The following is a 23,356-nucleotide window of genomic DNA, read 5'->3' on the forward strand; positions in this document are numbered from 1 at the left end:
ATGGTGAGTGAATTCTGTTATTTATGTGGAGTGAATTTCTAGTAGACTTAAGTGGAATGAATTTCTAGTACACTTATGTGGAGTCAATTTCTGGTAGACTCATGTGCTAGTAACCTTATGTGGAATGATTTTTTTTTTTGGTAGACATGTGGAATTGATTCTTCTGGTAGGTGTATGTAGAATGAATTTCTTTATTGCTTTATGAAATACTTTGTTAATTAGAACTCTTTTACAATACCAGATTACTATACCTTGTTCAAAAGTATCCTTCATGTGTGTTTTATCTTCAGGGTGATAAAAATCAAAAGCTGATTTTCCTAGCAATTCCTGTGGTTGATAACCAAGTAAAGCTGTTACCCTGAAAAAAAGATAAAGCATTGCTATATGTTAAACTTGAAGAGGATTTTAAACATTTAATTTTTTACTTTAAAATTGAAGTGGTTTATCTCCCCATTAACTGATGTTTATATCATCACAGGTTGAGAAAATACATTTTGGAAGTTTCTGGCCAAGAAGAAGAAAACAAAATAAACATGGTTCATACATTTGAAAATATACCTTCTTGAAATTTGTTTTCACTCATTTTTTTAAAATTGCACATCAAAGAATTTTCACATAATAAGATTTGATTTATAATTTTCTAAAATATTCTTTCAATTTTTAAAACTTGTGACTAATACTTCACAAGTAAATTTATCTCATTGAAACCCTCAAATTTGATCAACAAAAATATATGTGTTTTATTAAAAGAAACTATCACTTCTGATCAAGAAAAGTAAATGTCGTATTGAAATCCTCACCTCTGGTCGACAAAAGTAAATTTGCCCTCTATACTGTGTCTGGAAACGAACTCTGTGGCATTGTTAGCTCCCATTAAATCATTACAGTTAGGTGCACTAGTCACCTGCAGTCTACCAATGGCAACCAAACAACAATGGCTGCCGGGACCAGAATTCTCATCAGGATCTCTATCAATCTGTACACCTGTTTAGTAAAATGAAATAAACAATATTAAACATTGGCAAAAAATAACTTTATAAACCTTTAGTCAGTAATATTCTCAAAGGAAATATTCATTTTGTGTTATCAACTCCTCTTGTGTTTGTATATATTTATCAAAGGCACTTCTCTTTGCGTAAACATTTGGAGAATTTTTAATCTGTTATAATTAAATAAGAAGTAGGGCCAGGAGGTCTTAATTTAGCCATATAAATTGAACTGTGTAATGTATCAGTACACAAATAATAATGATCTAAATTATGCATATTTATGCCAATATTGACGTATAAAAATTTATATTTTCAAATAACTTCTCCAATATATTACCTGAAGGTGGCCAGTTCTTTATATACCCAGTGACATGTACAACCGTATAATGATTCCCATCATTAGACGGACCAATGGTGTTACGCTGACGGACACGTAAGGAATGATTGGCTGTCATTGGATCAACCTGGACATTACCCATCTTCATTCTACATATAAAACCTCTCCTGGACCCCATACATAGTCTAATAGAGGCTGAAATAATAAATACACTTAACAGTAAAATCTCTCCTGGATCCCATATACAATCTGATAGAGGCTGGAATAATAAATACATTCTACATATAAAACCTCTCCTGGACCCCATACACAATCTAATAGAAGCTGAAATAAATACACTATACAGTAAAACCTCTCCTGGACCCCATACATAGTCTAATAGAGGCTGAAATAATAAATACACTTAACAGTAAAATCTCTCCTGGATCCCATATACAATCTGATAGAGGCTGGAATAATAAATACATTCTACATATAAAACCTCTCCTGGACCCCATACACAATCTAATAGAAGCTGAAATAAATACACTATACAGTAAAACCTCTCCTGGATCCCATACATAATCTAATAGATGCTAAAATAATAAATACACTATACAGTAAAACCTCTCCTGGATCCCATACACAATCTGATAGAGGCTGAAATAATGAATACACTATACAGTAAAACCTCTCCTAGTTCCCATACATAATCTAATAGATGCTGAAATAATATATACGTTATACAGTAAAACCTCTCCCCAATCCTATTTTTATAATGCTGAAATAATAAATACACTATACAGTAAAACCTCTCCTGGATCCCATACATAATGTAATAGATGCTGAAATAATAAGTACACTATACAGTAAAACCTCTTCTGGATCCCATACACAGTCTGATAGATGCTGAAATATTTAATACATTCTTAATTCTACAAATCATACCTCTCTCAGTCTTTAAGCATCAAAGAAATATTATTTGTTTATAAATGTAGATTGTGCTATGAATGGGATGCCATAATTTTTGGAAACAAGATGATATTTCAAAATCAACTGTTAATCAGGATGTTATACAGAATTTGTTGGGAGAACACATGAATTCCATATACAATTAATGGGTGCTGAAATGACAAAAAAAAAAATCTGACCAATAAACCATGAAAATAAAGACTAGATAAACCTTTCCAGATGGACATGCACACATTCAAATCACTCCTGCACTAAATAAAGTTGACCAAATGCTTATGGTATCTGAGAAACAGATCTTATCACAAAATTTTAATGGTGAAAATTGATCTTTGATATGATGGCAAGGCAAGGTAAACCTCTCTTTATAGATTAGATATACACAGACAAACTTTGCTGACTGTATTTTGTATTAACTATTTACTAGATCTAAGGACTTACTTTGATGACTGTCTTTTTTAACTGTTCCAGCTGAAAAAAACATAATAAAGTTTTATAAAAGCTATATCATTAGCTTACATTCAAGTTCAAGTTCTAGAATAAAAAGAAAAGCAAACACTGTTTTGCTTATATAAAAAAGAAGATGTGGTATGATTGCCAATGAGACAACTATCCACAAAAGACCAAAATAACACAGACATTAACAACTATAGGTCACCATACGGCCTTCAACAATGAGCAAAGCCCATACCGAATTGTGAGCTATAAAAGGCCCCGATAAGACAATGTAAAACAATTCAAACAAGAAAACTAATGGCCTTATTTATGTAAAAAAATGAACGAAAAACAAATATGTAACACATAAACAAACGACAAGCACTGAATTACAGGCTCCTGACTTGGGACAGGCACATACATAAATAGTGTGGCGGGGTTAAACATGTTAGCGGGATCCCAACCCTCCCCTAACCTGAGACAGTGGTATAACAGTACAACATAAGAACGAACTATAAAAATCAGTTGAAAAAGGCTTAACTCATCAGATGGACAAAAATACAGTGGACATGGATGTAATTTCACATAGGTTGTGCTTTTGGGATATAAACTAATGTATACATCTAAAATATGTTAGGAACCATACTTTTGTTGTGTTTTTTTTAATTTTCTATCTACCTGCAATTTGCATATATTGCTTAGACTTTTTTTTTATTCAAATGCAAAATATGATGACATTATGAAATTTAAAGGCTCTCTTTTTGTGTGAATTTTGAAATTATCTCTGTTATAATTTCTACCTACTTTTCAAATCTAGAATTCTTCCTGTGTTTTGAGATTCTGTCGTGGAAAGCTGTTCTCTTACTTTGTCTATATCATCTGGGTGGATCAGTTCATAGACGCAGTTTCCAAACCATTCATTCTAAACAAATAATATATGATGGTTGTTTATATTCCAAAGAATTCCCTCAAAAATTGAGGTAAATTAGATTAAATGTGTACAGCAAACATAATCCATGTGTAAATTGAACTAGCAATAAAGTCCTATGATTGAAGCACATATATTCATTTGTGTGATCATGAATATGACTAAATTTTACAATTTACAACCAATCATTTAATAACTTGCTTGGAGGTTGTACTGGTTAATGCCATTTCTATCAGAGAAACAGTAATATGTAAAATTGTTTTTAATGACGGACACACATAATTTGAATTGATCTATGTCACCATATAGAAATAGTTGCAAATTACTTAAGTCGATCAAGTATAAAATGTATCTCAAGATGACCTAAATATTGCTGAACTGTGCTGTTAATGATGGATGTTAGAGGACTAATGAGAGAGAATAATGTCCTTCACAGCATAATAATAAAAAGCCAACTTTTAATATGAAAACTAACAACCTCTTACTTACCATAGACTGGTGAAGAACTGGTGTCACTGAGTCAGACACATATATTATTCTCCCTGTATCACATTGTACAACAAACAGGAATCCATCTGCTGCCTGAAGTAGAAATAAACTTGTTACATTCCCTCCTTCTCAATCCTATCATGATAAACATAGACCAAACAACAAAAATATAGTTGAACATTTTTTTCTTTATCAATCATCTGAGTATGAAGTATGCTTGATTCTCACTAGATATCTTCTTTTAAGTTTTAGAGTTACACTTTCAAGGCATTGTTTTACACCTTTATCTTATTAACTGTGTGTGTATTTGAATATCTATTTAATCTACTTTAAGGTGATTTTAGATGATTAAGCACTTTTTTAAAAATTATTTAACAAGAATATGTCCAAAGTACATGGATGCCCCATCCGATCCGCACTATCATATTCTATGTTCAGTGGACTGTGAAAATAGGGGAAAATCTCTAATTTGGCATTAAAATTAGAAAGAATATATCATAGGGAACATGTTTACTAAGTTTCAAGTTGATTGGACTCTTCATCAAAAACTACCTCGACCAAAAACTTTAACCTGAAGTAGGACACACAGACTAATGGATGGATGAATGGATGGACAGATGGACAAACACAGACCAGAAAACAAAATGCCCATAAATGGGGATATAAAAATATTAAATTCACCTAGATTCTGTTCATGATTTTGTTTTTTGAAAGGGGAAAGTTGACATTGGAGTTTCATTTGTTTTTTCTTAAAATTTTATGACTGAATATCAGTTGAATTTAGTCTTTTCATCATCAATTTGAGCATTTTTGTGTGTAAATGTGAAATTCATTATTGTGATTTGAGAATGCCAGTTTCTATTATTGCAATACTCAACCAGTCTCATTTAATGAAAACCTCGCAATAATTCTGAATTTACAGTGTTATAAAAGATAAATTAATAAAAATTATTTCTGTAATAAATAGTAATGTGAGGCCATAACAAAACCAGGTGTGAAGTTAATATATTCATATTACAGAGAAATTAGGGATGATCCTCATTTGTAATAAAATACCATTGTTAAAATAGTAAAAAATAATCCCCTAGAAACTGAGACAATCATGATAAATCATTTATTAATCAAAACTGTTATTCAGGAAATATAGAAGTTCATTGCCAATTCCACGTCACAAGTTTGTAAGACTTAATTTCATGTTGATTGCACATATACTTCAGAAAACTTGTTCATTTGAAATATAGGTTGACTTTCTAGAATATTATTTACAATGCCATCAATATTGTTTATTTATAATTTTTATATTTATTTTTAATCATTAGCTTTGAAAGCAGTAATCTACTTTTCTTTTAACTTATTTAAGCATTTCTTTCATTTAAATTAGCCATTAATATGTATAAACAGTTTTAATAACAATCCCTAATTCATAATCAAAAGACAATAAACAAAATCTGTTAGTTTGAAAAGAATGGGGAAGAATAATAAATAAAATTTTAGAAAATAAAGTGTGATTACCTCTAGAATGAGATGTTTTAACTCCTGGTCTGTGAGGAAAGAAGGTTTATACGACCCATCAGTTCCTGTATTGCCAGTACCTACAAATAAATAGTTTATCTCTCATATTATAAAATAAACATACACTTTTAGAGCTCAATTTATACAGTAATTATGCTCTGCTGCAGCAAGCGTATTGTCCTGTACTGTAAGCAATAGAATAGTTGTCAAGTGTATAAGTTTGACTGTCCCTCTAGTATCTGTTGCCCCTCTTTGAATAGTTGTCAAGTGTATAAGTTTGACTGTCCCTCTAGTATCTGTTGCCCCTCTTTGAATAGTTGTCAAGTGTATAAGTTTGACTGTCCCTCTAGTATCTGTCGCCCCTCTTTGAATAGTTGTCAAGTGTATAAGTTTGACTGTCCCTCTAGTATCTGTTGCCCCTCTTTGAATAGTTGTCAAGTGTATAAGTTTGACTGTCCCTCTAGTATCTGTCGCCCCTCTGAATAGTTGTCAAGTGTATAAGTTTGACTGTCCCTCTAGTATCTGTTGCCCCTCTTTGAATAGTTGTCAAGTGTATAAGTTTGACTGTCCCTCTAGTATCTGTTGCCCCTCTTTGAATAGTTGTCAAGTGTATAAGTTTGACTGTCCCTCTAGTATCTGTCGCCCCTCTTTGAATAGTTGTCTAGTGTATAAGTTTGACTGCCCCTCTAGTATCTGTCGCCCCTCTTTGAATAGTTGTCAAGTGTATAAGTTTGACTGTCCCTCTAGTATCTGTCGCCCCTCTTTGAATAGTTGTCAAGTGTATAAGTTTGACTGCCCCTCTAGTATCTTTCGCCCCTCTTTGAATAGTTGTCAAGTGTATAAGTTTGACTGTCCCTCTAGTATCTGTTGCCCCTCTTTGAATAGTTGTCAAGTGTATAAGTTTGACTGTCCCTCTAGTATCTGTCGCCCCTCTTTGAATAGTTGTCAAGTGTATAAGTTTGACTGTCCCTCTAGTATCTGTTGCCCCTCTTTGAATAGTTGTCAAGTGTATAAGTTTGACTGTCCCTCTAGTATCTGTCGCCCCTCTTTGAATAGTTGTCTAGTGTATAAGTTTGACTGTCCCTCTAGTATCTGTTGCCCCTCTTTGAATAGTTGTCAAGTGTATAAGTTTGACTGTCCCTCTAGTATCTGTTGCCCCTCTTTGAATAGTTGTCTAGTGTATAAGTTTGACTGCCCCTCTAGTATCTGTCGCCCCTCTTTGAATAGTTGTCAAGTGTATAAGTTTGACTGTCCCTCTAGTATCTGTTGCCCCTCTTTGAATAGTTGTCAAGTGTATAAGTTTGACTGTCCCTCTAGTATCTGTTGCCCCTCTTTGAATAGTTGTCAAGTGTATAAGTTTGACTGTCCCTCTAGTATCTGTTGCCCCTCTTTGAATAGTTGTCAAGTGTATAAGTTTGACTGTCCCTCTAGTATCTGTCGCCCCTCTTTGAATAGTTGTCAAGTGTATAAGTTTGACTGCCCCTCTAGTATCTTTCGCCCCTCTTTGAATAGTTGTCAAGTGTATAAGTTTGACTGTCCCTCTAGTATCTGTTGCCCCTCTTTGAATAGTTGTCAAGTGTATAAGTTTGACTGTCCCTCTAGTATCTGTCGCCCCTCTTTGAATAGTTGTCAAGTGTATAAGTTTGACTGTCCCTCTAGTATCTGTTGCCCCTCTTTGAATAGTTGTCAAGTGTATAAGTTTGACTGTCCCTCTAGTATCTGTTGCCCCTCTTTGAATAGTTGTCAAGTGTATAAGTTTGACTGTCCCTCTAGTATCTGTCGCCCCTCTTTGAATAGTTGTCAAGTGTATAAGTTTGACTGTCCCTCTAGTATCTGTTGCCCCTCTTTGAATAGTTGTCAAGTGTATAAGTTTGACTGTCCCTCTAGTATCTGTTGCCCCTCTTTGAATAGTTGTCAAGTGTATAAGTTTGACTGTCCCTCTAGTATCTGTCGCCCCTCTTTGAATAGTTGTCTAGTGTATAAGTTTGACTGTCCCTCTAGTATCTGTCGCCCCTCTTTGAATAGTTGTCAAGTGTATAAGTTTGACTGCCCCTCTAGTATCTTTCGCCCCTCTTTGAATAGTTGTCAAGTGTATAAGTTTGACTGTCCCTCTAGTATCTGTTGCCCCTCTTTGAATAGTTGTCAAGTGTATAAGTTTGACTGTCCCTCTAGTATCTGTTGCCCCTCTTTGAATAGTTGTCAAGTGTATAAGTTTGACTGTCCCTCTAGTATCTGTTGCCCCTCTTTGAATAGTTGTCAAGTGTATAAGTTTGACTGCCCCTCTAGTATCTGTTGCCCCTCTTTGAATAGTTGTCTAGTGTATAAGTTTGACTGTCCCTCTAGTATCTGTTGCCCCTCTTTGAATAGTTGTCAAGTGTATAAGTTTGACTGCCCCTCTAGTATCTGTTGCCCCTCTTTGAATAGTTGTCAAGTGTATAAGTTTGACTGCCCCTCTAGTATCTGTCGCCCCTCTTTGAATAGTTGTCAAGTGTATAAGTTTGACTGCCCCTCTAGTATCTGTCGCCCCTCTTTGAATAGTTGTCAAGTGTATAAGTTTGACTGCCCCTCTAGTATCTGTCGCCCCTCTTTGAATAGTTGTCTAGTGTATAAGTTTGACTGCCCCTCTAGTATCTTTCGCCCCTCTTTGATGCAGAATGCAGAAAGATCTTGGTGAATATTTGGCTAAAGTGATATGTAAAGGTATTTCCGTTTAACAGAATGCATTAAAATAGGATTTAACCTAAGCACAAAAAAATATGACTTAAAGGGTACTGTACAATACTGGAAATAAAATAAGTCTAATTTAGATTTGATTATAGTAGAGACTCTGAAGAGACTACAAAAAATGTACGTTCTGGTAATACATTTTGTACATGCCAAATTTAGACTTTGATTAGAAGACCTTCTTTTTGAGAATGTGATGTCAGATCAAACTCTAATTTGAAGAAAGGACCAAGTCCAATATACATGTCTCGGGAGAAGGTTTGACATGGCTTTCAGACTTACCCCGGAGTGTTTTCATGTGAGAAACAGCCATTCTAAGAATGGTTAGTTTGTCTGGTTTCCTAGCTAAGGTACTGCATGTTGGTACCATATCACAGAGTTCATTAATGTAGGAGGTCATCTTGTTTCTTCTTCTTCTCTCAATCTCACAATGGCTCTCCCTACTCAAAACATGAATTTACACATTTATATATAGTTTTACTAGTGCTTGTAAACTTCTACTTAATTTACACATTTATATATAGTTTTACTAGTGCTTGTAAACTTCTACTTTCCTTCTTGTCGATTATAAAATTGCTATTGCATGTGCAAAATCTCACATACACATGATACAGTAAGTATTAAACTTTCCATATTTTTCTATCATAATTTTTCACTTTTCCTTAAAAAGAAATGTATAATGTTTTAATAGACCACTAATTTAGTAAACATAATGCCAACACTTTCTGTGTTTGAAAATAACAAACCTAGCAAACTTTTCTTTGTCAATTTGTTCCTGGTTATATGGTGTGCTTTGCTGGCTATCTTCATCATCAGAACTGTAAAACAAATTAAATTTTCAGCAAATATTGTTTATGAAGTTTTCATTTTAAAGCTGAACTTTTGTTCATACTTGAGTACCTGATAATAACAGCAGGATTTATCCAAACTTATAAATGATCATTTGACTTAGATGGGTGGTAATGTATAGCCTATTTTTATTACATTATTTTTTTTCTTAACATCCTTCTCTAGTAAAAGACCACAATGGATCAGATAAAAGAAATGTTTTCCTTCTGAAACTTACAAACCAGATTTGGAACATTGTTACTGGAAAGGGTAAAACCTCTTGAATTTTAAGTTAACTAGATGCTCCACAGGGCACAGATTTATACGACCGCAGAGGTCTAACCCTGAACAGTGGGGCAAGTATGGACACAACATTTAAGCTTGATACAGCTCTGAATTTGGATTGTGATTAAATAGTTGACACAACATTAGGTTTCTGACACAGAATAAATGTGGTCTAAGAAATTAAACTTAAAAACTTAAAAATTTTAAATTGGACATTTACCTATTATGGTTTAATATCCAAAATCTAAATACATGGTTAGATTCAGTATATCATAGAACCCCAAGAATTCAATTTTTGATGAAATCAAATAATGTTCAATTTTAGACCCTTTAGACCTCAATGTGGACCAATTTGATAACCGGGCCCAAATATTAAAAATCTAAATACATGATTAGATTCAGCATATTGAAGAACCCCAAGAATTCAATTTTTGTTAAAATCAAACTAAGTTTAATTTTGGACCCTTTGGACCTTAATGTAGACCAATTTGAAAACAGGATCAAAAATTAAGAATCTAAATACACAGTTAAATTTGGCATATCATAGAACCCCAATATTTCATTTTCTGATGAAATCAAACAAAGTTTAATTTTGGACCCTTTCGGCCCCTAATTCCTAAACTATTGGGACCAAAACTCCCAAAATCAATCCCAACCTTCCTTTTGTGGTCATAAACCTTATGTTAAAATTTTATAGATTTCTGTTTACTTATACTAAAGTTATTGTGCAAAACCAAGAAAAATAATTCCTAAACTGTTGGGACCAAAACTTTCAAAATCAATCCCAACCTTCCTTTTATGGTCATAAATCTTGTGTTTAAATTTCATAGATTTCTATTTACTTATACTAAAGTTATAGTGCGAAAACCAAATGTCTTTGGACGACAACGACGCCAACGTTATACCAATATACGACCAAAAAATTTTCAATTTTTTCGGTCGTATAAAAATGTTACTGTTTCTTACAAATTCAGATATTTAGATTCTTCATAATTTAATACCTTTATGCATACAATTCATATCTTCCTTCATAAAGTTTACTGTTCACAGTAAATTACCTATCTTTATATATAAAACTTACTCTTAAAGATGAGATGCTTCTCTTGGTGAGTAAAACTTATTTTTTAATATGCTTAAGATGGGGTCTCAATTGTAATGTGTAAAACTTATTTTTAACATGCTTAAGATGGGGTCTCAATTGTAATGTGTAAAACTTATTTTATAACATGCTTAAGATGGGGTCTCAATTGTGATGTGTAAAACTTATTTGTTAATATGCTAAAGATGGGGTCTCAATTTTTATGTGTAAAACTTATTCTTTAACATGCTTAGGATGGGGTCTCAATTGTAATGTGTAAAACTTATTTGTTAAAATGAAGATGGGGTCTCAATTGTATTGTGAAAACTTATTTTATAACATGCTAAAGATGATGTCTGAATAGTAATGTGTAAAACTTAATTTTTTAACATTAAGATGGGGTCTATATAGTAATGTGTAAAACTTATTTTTTAACATTAAGATGGGGTCTCAATTGTAATGTGTAAAACTTATTTTTAACATGCTTAAGATGGGGTCTCAATTGTAATGTGTAAAACTTATTTTATAACATGCTTAAGATGGGGTCTCAATTGTGATGTGTAAAACTTATTTGTTAATATGCTAAAGATGGGGTCTCAATTTTTATGTGTAAAACTTATTCTTTAACATGCTTAGGATGGGGTCTCAATTGTAATGTGTAAAACTTATTTGTTAAAATGAAGATGGGGTCTCAATTGTATTGTGAAAACTTATTTTATAACATGCTAAAGATGATGTCTGAATAGTAATGTGTAAAACCTATTTTTTTAACATTAAGATGGGGTCTATATAGTAATGTGTAAAACTTATTTTTTAACATTAAGATGGGGTCTCAATTGTAATGTGTAAAACTTATTTTTTAACATGTTTAAGATGATGAGGTCTCATTGTGATGTGTAAAACTTATTTTTTAACATGTTTAAGATGATGAGGTCTCATTGTGATGTGTAAAACTTATTTTTTAACATGTTTAAGATGATGAGGTCTCATTGTGATGTGTAAAACTTACTCTTTATGATTAACACCTTTCCTTTTTCTGTTGCCTCCCTTGCCTCCATCTCCTGTAAAAAACAAAATCAAAATTTAATTTTAATATTTTTTTCAAATTCTTTTATCCAGAAATAACCTTTCTATAGAGGGTATCTGTTTTTGATTCCAATGTTTACCTTTACTTATGGACCTCTACCATTTCTGAGCTGTATCATCTGAACAATAAAGTTTCCTATAAGACCATCGACATATTGATCCAACTGTAGGTCAAAAATTTCTAATGGATGCTAGCTTTTTAAACATATTAAGGGGGCTTGCAGGTATAAATCATTTTTTTTTAATAAAGAATTTTGCTATATTTTTTTTATAAATGAACTTTATCATATAAACTTAATAGAAAAATAAAATAAAAAAAGGGGTCACCGTTCATTTAAGCTCATAATCTGCCCCCGAAAAAATCATACATTTTTGTTAATGTCCTTTTTTTCTGTTGAACTAATAGGATAATTAGAGGAAATATCGAAATAAAAAAAAGAACTTAATTACAGAAATTGCTTAAATTTTACAATTATTTAGTTAATGTACAGCTTATTTGAAAACAATAATAAAAAAAATTTAGGTCACCGATGAGTTAAAAAAGATATTTCAATCTTAATACCCAAAATTGGGCATTTTTGCACCAAAGGAAGATAATTTGGAGCTTTTTTGGTTGATTTTTGTACCATATCAGAAAGTAATAACTAATAAAGTAATAAATAAAATTTGTAATGAAAAAACAAATGTTAAATTTTGCGCTGAAATTCTTATACCCGCGAGCCTCCTTAACTGTTGTAACTGCTAATGTACAACTGTATTCTGCCAAGTTGTTTGCATATTGTCAGAGACATATATACACAGAGATTGGCAACAAATTTGGTGTAAATATGTCTCTGATATTGTCAAGTGGTTCATGCAAAAAGATTACTGACAGACAGATGCAATGTAAAGGCAATAGCTTATTGTAATAATTAATACTAAATTTGAATTAAAATGCATATTCTTCAAAATTTATGTGGATTGTATCATGACTTTATGTTATCAGAAAGAATAAGGAGTTAATATATCTATGAAAGATCATCTTTAATATAGATGATGCTAAAATATCTGTTCCTGTTTGAACAAATGTTCTATACCCTTCTGTTAGGAACAATATACAATTATGGCCCGTTGAAAAGGTGAATATCCAAAATTGTCAACACGAGAAGGTTATTTCATTGAGGGCGCAGCCTGAAGTGAAATAACTTTTTAGGGTTGGCTATTTTGGGTATTCATCAATTCTAAGGGGCCACAATTGTTTAATTATACCAAACTAACAGTGGAAGGGCATTTAAAACATTTTCTATAGTGTCTATATTTTTAACATCACACACAGACTAACGTTGGTGTTCAAATTTCTTGAATTCAAAGAAGAATCATTTTGTAAAATATTAATGGCCCTGAAAAGGACCGTTTATAAGAGATATTATCGGCTGCTGGCACTCTCAGCTCTATTCATGTCCAATGCCTTATTTCCTCGTCTCTCCATTGCTCGATGGGCTTCCAGTCACGGACCAGTGTAACATGAACACTGCCATTTTGTTTCATTTACGCCTGTGACGTCATTTTCATGGGAGGTAACTCAAGTACAAATCAACAAACTCAAAAGGTTATTCACCGCTGGTGTAAATTTTTAGGGTTATTCGTCCTTCCTTGCAATTGAATGAAAATTAACAGAATTATTCCATGTCACGTGATAACGTTTCACCCAATAGAATTGTTTATATATGTAAGGTATAATAATAACTGTTATACTTCTTCCAGTGAAGGGTTGTTCAAGAATAAGTGCATCCATTTAGAACATATACTATAAAGGAAATGCTATTCTATGACAATAAAGTCATACTTTCGATACATTTAATTTCGTGGCTACCTTCTTTTGTGGTTGAAGGAATACTTAAACATTCGTGTATATTAGATTTCCTGGTTTTGCCGAAGTCTTTATACAAGCCTATGTAAAATTTGTCATTGGTTGAACATTTAATTTCGTGGTTCACCTCTTCCCACGAAAATTGGTGTGCAGCAAATACTAATGAATCAACAGAACCTGTAAAACATCAAACTACAAGATTATCATGTCGCGTTCTGATTGCACGATCACTATCTTAAAAAAAGCTATAAAAGTTAGTTAGTATTCCACTGTGTAAATACACTGCCCTTCTAACAATGTCCCTTACTATTAATATTACAATGGGAACAAGTCATTGTGGTCAAATCCATTAGTAAAAGTATGAACCCAATCAGGAGTTTTCTATTCACAGTTTTATTTTTAATAATTTTGAATAAATTAAATTCAATGATATATTGTGTACATTAAGTTAAAACACGAAAAAAAAATAATTACGTAATTTGTAATTCACTTTTCCTATGCAGTATTTATATGATAGATAAGATGCAACCTAAATTATAAATGCACAGACACGATTTTTATCACAATACATTTGAATAAATACCCAATGGCAATTAAACTATGACGTTATCTAGCACTTTGTATGTTCAGCATATTCATACCTTAGCTTTTCTGCTGAGGAAACACTCATTTTAAATACTTATACAAGACTTTTAGTAATTTTGTTTAAGTTGAAGTCAGAGAGAGCCAACAGAAACAGCTCTGCTTTCAGAGAGTAAATACATAGTTTATAACAATACACACACGAGGAATAATTCGTCCATTTCATTTTCACTGTTATTTAAAGTTTTAAGTATTGTTAAGTTAGAAATAATTGTGAGGTTTTTACTATTAAACATTAAATGATGTCATATTTAATAGAACATGAAAAATCTATTATTTTCTTAAATAAATTTCTCAATTTCACAGCAATTAGCAATTTCCTAATGGCTCATTTTAAATAAAATTTGTTTTTATCATACTTCACGTTAAAATGCCATATTTTGATTGGCTAATACGAGGGTGTTTATTTACTGTATCAGATGGCTGAGAGGGTGACAATTTTTTTTAATGGTACCCTCTCGTCCAGACCAATCAGAAATCGCTAATTTAAAGGACAATGAATTGAATTTACATCAAGTAACTAAATACAATGCTTAAGTTCTACGTTTTAGCTCAGATTTTTTTATTTGACTGTTAAAATAAAAATATATCGACATCTTGCTTGTTTTTTTCTGATACCTGTAACGTTGTTATGTACATGACGTCATAGAAACTACTTTTAACAAAAAGTAAACTGTAAAAGACAATAATGATCAGACATTCAGTATAATAAATCAAATAACACATAGCTCAGAGAGGATGATAGAGTAGATTGACAATGTTTTCTTGGGGTAACAATCTGCTCTATCACCCTCTCAGCTATGTGTTATTTATATACTGTTTCCCCATGCCAGGTTGAATTCTATATCTATAAGTACACCTTTATTTTTCAGGAAATCTAGTAGCATTGACAGAAAATCCCTGATCTTCATGAAAGACAACTTAGACAAACAATAACTGCTTTTGTTGTTGAATTTTGAAGAAACAACTTTCTGATTAACTGCATAAAAAAAAACCTTTATTCATATTTTAAGGCAACCTGCAGAAAATTAATAGGTTTTCTGAATCTCATTAATAAAGTTTTATTTCGTCATACGTTTTTTAGTGTTAATAATTCACAAATTCAAAAACAAATCCTGTCAGAATAATGGTGCTAAAACATGGATTTTTTTTTTTTTTTTTTTTATGAATAATATTTTATCATGTCTCCTCAAGACCATACTTTAGAAAGCCAAACATTAATAAAAAAATATAATTATAAATGGAACATCCAAAACTGTTTTAGGTTAACTTTTGCCCGAGGGAGTTGCAACCATAGTTTTAGTGCAATTACATAACTTATGGTTAATGTTTAAATAAGTTGACTGAAAATTTCCTACATGTCTTTTATTTGCCCCCCTCATTAACATACAGTATCTTGATTCTACCACTGACTCAGATGCCAAAAGCCTGATGTTTGTGATATTTATTCAGTGTTGTGTACTGAATGTCCTCCAGTGGAGGTGTGATTACAGACAATTATATTTAGTATATAACATGATGCTATTTGTCATAACATAACATTAAATTGTCATTTCATTTTACATGGTCATTAACATCTAATTAAACATGTTCTACATTTATATGTTACATGTAAGATCAAGACAAAAAGACCATTTCCAACATAAATACTTGTTACTACATACAGTTTTGTCAAATGAGACAAACTGAAAAACATTTTTTTAATCAAAATAAGATTTTGATATTTTTGTGGAAGAGAAAAAAACAACATAGCATTATATTGATTCAAATTTAAAAACCAGATGCCCTGCACGGCCCAGCTTTATACGACTGCAGATGTCTAACCCTGAAAAGTTGGGGCAAGTATGGACACAACATTAAAGCTTGATTCAGCTCTGAATTTGGATTGTAATTAAATAGTTGACACAACATTAGGTTTTTGACACAGAATGAATGTGGTCTAAGAACTTAAACTTAAAAATTTTAAATTGGACATTTACCTATTATGGTTTAATATCCAAAATCTAAATACATTGTTAGATTCAGCATATCATAGAACCCCCAAGAATTTAATTATTGATGAAATCAAATAATGTTCAATTTTAGACCCTTTAGACCTCAATGTGGACCAATTTGATAACCGGCTCAAATATTAACCAGGTGCTCCGCAGGGCGCAGCTTTATACGACCGCAGAGGTCGAACCCTGAACAGTTGGGGCAAGTATGGACAAAACATTCAAGCATGATACAGCTCTGAATTTGGATTGTGATCAAATTTTTGACATTACATGGGTTTTTTTTACACAAAACAAATGCCAAGATTTTACAAATCAATTAAAGATTTCTTCTTCAAACTTTTTAAATCTAAAATTAAATAGTTGACACAGCATAGGTTTCTGACACAGAATGAATGTGGTCTAATGAACTTAAAAGGTTTTTTTTGCCTTTGAGCAAATCACTATGCTGTTGAATATTAATCCTCTCAAAAAAATGTTTGAAGAAATTTTCTTTTTATTTATGAAATCTGAAATGAGAAAAATTTAACCCCCCCCCCCCCTTTTTTTTCACATCCCCGTTTCCCTTTTTCAAAACTGATATCAATTCAAATTTCTAATGGAGTTTGCAACAATAACTACTCATTTAAATACATCATAAAATATTAAGATGTAAAAAAACTGCTTGTTATCACTGAATGGTAAAGATTATTTAAATTTATCAGTTGGTAGTAAAAAGTGTATATACATTGTATATTGTATATAACAAAGATTTAAGTTGATTCTGGACAAAGAAAGATAACTCCAATTAAAAAAAATTCTTGCTATTGCACAAATAGGATATTTCTTGCTTACTATTCTGGACAAAGAAAGATAACTCTAATTAAAAAAAAATTTGCTATTTCACAATATTGTGCAATTAGATATTTCTTGCCATTGCACAATACTGTGCAATTGAAAAGACTTGCTATTGCACAATACTTAATATAATAATTTTAGATCCTGATTTGGACCAACTTGAAAACTGGGCCCATAATCAAAAATCTAAGTACATGTTTAGATTCAGCATATCAAAGAGGCCCAAGAATTCAATTTTTGTTAAAATCAAACTTAGTTTAATTTTGGACCCTTTGGACTTTAATGTAGAATTTGAAATTTGAAAACAGGACCAAAAATGAAGAATCTACATACACAGTTAGATTTGGCATATCAAAGAACCCCAAGGATTCAATTTTTGATGAAATCAAACAAAGTTTAATTTTGGACCCTTTGGACCTTAATGTAGACCAATTTGAAAACTGGACCAAAAAAACTTCAATAATCAAGAATCTAAGTACATTTTTAGATTCAACATATCAAAGAACCCAACCGATTCATTTTTTGTCAAAATCAAACTAAGTTTAATTTTGGACCCTTTGGACCTTAATGTAGACCAATTTGAAAACGGGACCAAAAGTTGAGAATCTACATATACAGTTAGATTCGGCATATCAAAGAACCCCAATTATTCAATTTTGATGAAATCAAACAAAGTTTAATTTTGGACCCTTTGGGCCCCTTTTTCCTAAACTGTTGGGACCAAAACTCCCAAAATCAATACCAACCTTCCTTTTATGGTCATAAGCCTTGTGTTTAAATTTCATAGATTTGTATTTACTTATACTAACATTATAGTGCGAAAACCAAGAAAAATGCTTATTTGGGTCCCTTTTTGGCCCCTAATTCCTAATCTGTTGGGTCCTAAACTCCCAAAATAAATACCAACCTTCCTTTTGTGGTCATAAACATTGTGTTTAAATTTCATAGATTTCCATTTACTTAACCTAAGGTTATTGTGCAAAAACCAAGAAAAATGCTTATTTGGGCCCTTTATTGGCCCCTTATTCCTAAACTATTGAAACCAAAACTCCCAAAATCAATCCCAATCTTTCTTTTGTGGTCATAAACCTTGCGTCAAAATTTCATAGATTTCTATTAACTTAAACTAAAGTTATGGTGCGAAAACCAAGAAAATGCTTATTTGGGCCCTTTTTGGCCCCTTATTCCTAAAATGTTGGGACCAAAACTCCCAAAATCAATACCAACCTTCCTTTTATGGTCATAAACCTTGTGTTAAAATTTCATAGATTTCTATTCACTTTTACTAAAGTTAGAGTGCGAAAACTAAAAGTATTCGGACGCCGGACGACGACGACGACGACGACGACGCAGACGCCAACGTGATAGCAATATACGACGAAAATTTTTTCAAAATTTGCGGTCGTATAAAAATCTAAATACATGGTTAGATTCAGCATATTAAAGAACCCCATATATCAGTTTTTGTTGAAATCAAAAAAAGTTTAATTTTGGACCCAAATTGGACCAACTTGAAAACTGGGCCCAATAATAACAAGAATGTGTCCTCAGAACACGAATGCCCCACTCGCACTATCATTTTCTATGTTCAGTGGACCGTGAAATTGGGGTAAAATCTCTAATTTGGCATTAAAATTAGAAAGATCATATCATAGGGAACATGTGTACCAAGTTTGAAGTCGATTGGACTTCAACTTCATCAAAAACTACCTCGACCAAAAACTTTAACCTGAAGCGGGACAGACGGACGAACGAACGGACGAACGGACGGACAGACGGAAGAATGGACGGACGGACGGACGAACGGACGCACAGACCAGAAAACATAATGCCCCTCTACTATCGTAGGTGGGGCATAAAAAATCTCTAAGTACATGCTTAGATTCTTCATATCAAAGAACCCCAAGAATTCAATTTTTGTTAAACTCAAACTAAGTTTAATTTTGGACCCTTTTGGCCACTAATTCGTTGGGACCAAAACTGCCAAAATCAATCCAAACCTTCCTTTTGTTGTCATAAACCTTGTATTAAAATTTCATAGATTTCTATTAACTTATTCTAAAGTTATTGTGCAAAAACCAAGAAAAATGCTCATTTGGGACCTGTTTTTGGCCCATAATTCCTAAACTGTTGGGACTAAAACTCCCAAAATCAATCCCAACCTTCCTTTTGTGGTCATAGACCTTATGTTAAAATTTCATAGATTTCTGTTTACTTATACTAAAGTCATTTTGAGAAAACCAAGAAAAATGCTTATTTGGGCCCTTGTTGGCCCTGAATTCCTAAACAGTTGGGACCAAAACACCCAAAATCAATCCCAACCTTCCTTTCATAGTCATAAACATTGTGTTTAAATTTCATAGATTTCTATTTACTTTTACTAAAGTTAGAGTGCAAAAACCAAATGTATTCGGACGCCGTCACCGACGACAACGACGCCAACGTGATACCAATATACTTCCAAAAAATTTTCAATTTTTGCTGTGGTATAAAAATATAGATTTATGCATGAAAATTGGTACATGTATTTATGAAAATGAATTAATCCACAGTCATGATTCATTTCATTACAGGTAATAATAAATTATCTGCTGGAGCGGGAAATTAATTTTTTTTTAGTCACCAATTATGCTAGTCTTTTCCAATACACGACAACTATTCTTACTTTTGTTTTAAATTTTCCATGATCTTTTTCAATAAAAGAATTGGAAAATTAACTCTTAATAAATCTCAATGAAACATAAATTCATGAACAAAAGAAAAATAAAAGCCATCTAGTTTCTTATGAATCACTCTTATATATTTAAAAAAAAAATGATGATGTGGTATGATTGCCAATGAGACAACTCTCCACAAGAGACCAAAATGACACAGAAATTAACACTTATAGGTCACTGTAAAGCCTTCAACAATGAGCAAAGCCAAACCGCATAGTCAGCTATAAAAGGCAATGACAATGTAAAACAAGTCAAACAGGAAAACTAACGGCCTTATTTTAAATATATTCCAGTATCTAGTCTATAATAACCATAAAAAACAAAGCTGTTCATGTCAATCTCTCTGACAGCTCATTATAGAGAAAATATTGAAAAAGACAATATAAAAAATCTTTTACAAACCATAAAAAACTCTTCCATAAGACGGATGGGTAGGAGGTCCATATTGCTGAGGCAAGTACATCTGAGAATTTTGAGGTGTCTGTTCGTAACCTGGGTAACTTCCTCTTGAATAATCCATCTTGTTTTCATCAATTTTTATTTCTAATTAAATGCAAAATCTAACGCAAAGTCTTTTGACGTTTGCATAAATATGTGGATTAAGCTTAGGTGTTTATAGGATTGAAACACATAATCTGTATCAGATTAATATCGAGTTACAGATAATCTACATTAAGCTTCCATTTTGTCATTTATTGCTATATTTTGTCTTCCATAGATTTTTTTCAAATTGAACTTAAACTGTACATATTTTCATGTAATACTAATCATATAAAAATTAAGAATAAAATAGAAAGTATTGATTATGTAAACATCATATTTGCTCCAATCTCATATATACACATTTTTTTTAATTCCCTCTGGGACTGTCAATATATATAAAAAAATCTCTTTCTGTACAGCCTACACAATTATAACCAAATGATCTTCTGGAACTAGACACATCATGATCTTTGCCAATTGAAATGTGAAAATCCACAAAATTTCAAACTAAGGTGTTAAGATTCATAATCCTTTCTACATGTGAACACACTACAAATATAATAATGCCAAAAGGAGGAATTTTTAACAACTGTATGCACTTCTCCTTACAATTTACGTTTGTAACATATTTCATGATGTACATTTAACTTTGCTACAAGATTTTTTTACCTTGTCGTGTGCAGTAAATGGCATAAATGTCAGGGAAATTTACTCATGTCATGTCAAATGTTTAATTAATGGGTCAAGTTCATTGAAATAATTAAATCTTCATTTCATTAGAACAAACATATTCAATTTCCAAAAGCGTGTTACATGTATATAATTTATCTAATTTGTATTACATAACCTTGGAAATGTAAATGATTTTTTTTTTTATTATTCAACCAATGGCATTATTTGATAGCCAACATTTGAAACAGTAATGCAGATTTGGATAAGCCATGTAAGCTGGTGCAAATGTTTCTAAGAAAAATAAATTTAGATTACTTTAAATGGAGGAAATGCATGAAATCATGATCAACATGTCAATTTTGACTACTCTATTTCGAAATTAACTATGACAACAGAGACTTTGGTAAGTAAATAATTAGTCTAAGTTTTCTTAATGAACACTTTTTTCTAATATTATTAGCAAAGAAATAGAATGTATTGTCATTATTTATGCAAACAAATATTTGTAAAGGTTTCCAGAAACCCAAAAATCTAGCAGCAAACTAAAGTCATATTATATATATATAGAGAGAGAATGAAAACCAATATTGGGATGTTCAAACAGACAAGGCTAAAATTGAAGTCCTTGCACTACAGTGCAGGCATAAATACAGCCTGGGACAAAATATGTGGATATTTTAAATTAAAGAACTTTTGTGAGCATGCTCATATACACTTTCCCCACATTGTCACTGGCAAACAAAATCTCATCAGATTAATCATTTCCAAGTTCAAGACAAAAGTCAACTGATAAAAGATTTATTGTAAATATGCACACTTATATATAATGTCCTCATTAACTACAAAGTGTGGACATCTAGGAATAATGAAGACAAACTGTTGCAGTTGTATATTTCAGCCCACTTTCTAAGTTCAAAGGAGTATAACATCTTGAGAAAAAATCAATCATAATTTCATGTCAATAGGCACATCTACATTGCATCTTTTTATTTTCTACAAAGATTCATGAAATTCTGTTGTGTGGTTTCAAAGGAGAAACCATGACAAGTTGAAGTAGTATGTAGACATAACAAATTAAGTTCAAAGGGGTATAACTCCTACAAAAAAATAATGTCATGTCAATCTGCAAACCTACATAGTAATTCTGTATTCTCTACTAAATTTTTGTCATGTAATTTCAGAGGAACTGCAATGACAAACTAACATACAATCAATTTTACCTGAATTTTTCAAAATTAAATTGATTACTTCATTACTTTTGATGTTTGTTTGACTGTCAATAAGTTGTTTGAAAAAATAAGTCACTGACAATTGTAAAAATATCAAAAATCAAAGAACTACAAGATGACATTGATACTTATAGGTAATCATCAAATTATTGGATAGGATTAAAAAATAGAAACAAATTGTCTGTAAAAACAACAGTATTTCATATTTCTAACAAACAAAAATTAGCCTCAACACCAACATCAACACAATACATTTGTACATTTTGTTATATAAATTTTGGAAAATTTATGGAACAGCAACTTAGGGATATGATCTTTAATTAAAAAAAAAACCTGTGTACTGTAAACAATACATAATGTGTTTTTATAACACTCAGCAAGATTATTGATTAGTAGGCATTGGTGATACTTTATGATCTATCATATTTATATAACACCTATCCACGACAAACACATTGATAATTAATGGTAGGTAATGGACATCTATATATATATATATATATATATGTAACTTACATACAGGTAGATATTGGACATCTATATATATATGTTACTTACATACAGATAGATATTGGACATCTATATATATGTAACTTATATTTTTAATAACATCATACATAGTTTTGTATAAATCTTGTATAAGTAAAAATATAAGGCCTTGTAGTAAAAACCTTTTGTCCATTTCTTATTTCAAAGACTTGTAGTAAACGGTAACCCTTTTGTCCATTTCTTATTTCAAGACTCCACACCCGTGCAAGTGCACTTGACTCCAATCTTAAGTTAATTGACCAGGATTGTCAGTTTTCATATTGAAGGTGGTTGGTTTTCTCAGGGCACTCCTGCTTCCTCCACCAATAAGAAATGGCTGCCACAAAATAGCCTAAAAGTGGTACTTAAAAGTGGTACTTAAAAGTGGTGTTAAAACACCAATCAATTTTTCAAGGCTATTTTGAATAAGTAAATATAACTACAAAAAATACTTGTGTTACATTTCTTATTCTTTATTAGCCAACATAATTGGTAACAAATCAAAATTAATCAAATATACTTGAGCATTTGTTCTTTGTAATATTTTTTTATCCTTTTAAGTTTGGTGGTATTTCACAGGAAAATGCTTTACTGTTTCATAATCCTTCAGTTTTAATCAAATGTCTAACAATTTGCTTTTTTGCCTCATTTCAATATAACTGGCCGGTATAAATCATTTAATCATCCTAGTAGCATTATAATATCTTATTAAAGAATGAGAATTTGTTTAAGTAGGGAGGAATAGTACAAAATCTGAATTCAGACC

General features: G+C 31.8%; 1 protein-coding gene across 4 annotated transcripts in view; it reads right to left on the minus strand.

The window, feature by feature from the left end:
- The window catches only part of LOC143071169 (aryl hydrocarbon receptor nuclear translocator homolog), a 34,939-nt gene that overhangs the window by 8,651 nt on the left and 2,932 nt on the right, over positions 1 to 23,356 (minus strand). Inside the window, exons 1-11 of one of the 4 annotated variants that reach the window (XM_076245312.1) lie at positions 20,081 to 20,213; positions 11,563 to 11,614; positions 9,109 to 9,180; positions 8,645 to 8,802; positions 5,639 to 5,718; positions 4,127 to 4,219; positions 3,514 to 3,631; positions 2,716 to 2,745; positions 1,327 to 1,521; positions 801 to 984; positions 252 to 358 (exon numbers count right to left, since the gene is read on the minus strand). In XM_076245312.1, coding sequence (XP_076101427.1) covers positions 252 to 358; positions 801 to 984; positions 1,327 to 1,521; positions 2,716 to 2,745; positions 3,514 to 3,631; positions 4,127 to 4,219; positions 5,639 to 5,718; positions 8,645 to 8,802; positions 9,109 to 9,180; positions 11,563 to 11,614; positions 20,081 to 20,198 — 1,207 coding nt within the window. In that variant the 5' untranslated portion in view covers positions 20,199 to 20,213. Of the gene's footprint in view, positions 1 to 251; positions 359 to 800; positions 985 to 1,326; positions 1,522 to 2,715; positions 2,746 to 3,513; positions 3,632 to 4,126; positions 4,220 to 5,638; positions 5,719 to 8,644; positions 8,806 to 9,108; positions 9,181 to 11,562; positions 11,615 to 20,080; positions 20,214 to 23,356 lie in introns of those variants that run through there. The other 3 variants (XM_076245310.1, XM_076245314.1, XM_076245313.1) reach the window with 3 other exon arrangements.

The sequence above is a fragment of the Mytilus galloprovincialis genome, chromosome 4, assembly GCF_965363235.1.
Source record: "Mytilus galloprovincialis chromosome 4, xbMytGall1.hap1.1, whole genome shotgun sequence".
Lineage (NCBI taxonomy): Eukaryota > Metazoa > Mollusca > Bivalvia > Mytilida > Mytilidae > Mytilus > Mytilus galloprovincialis.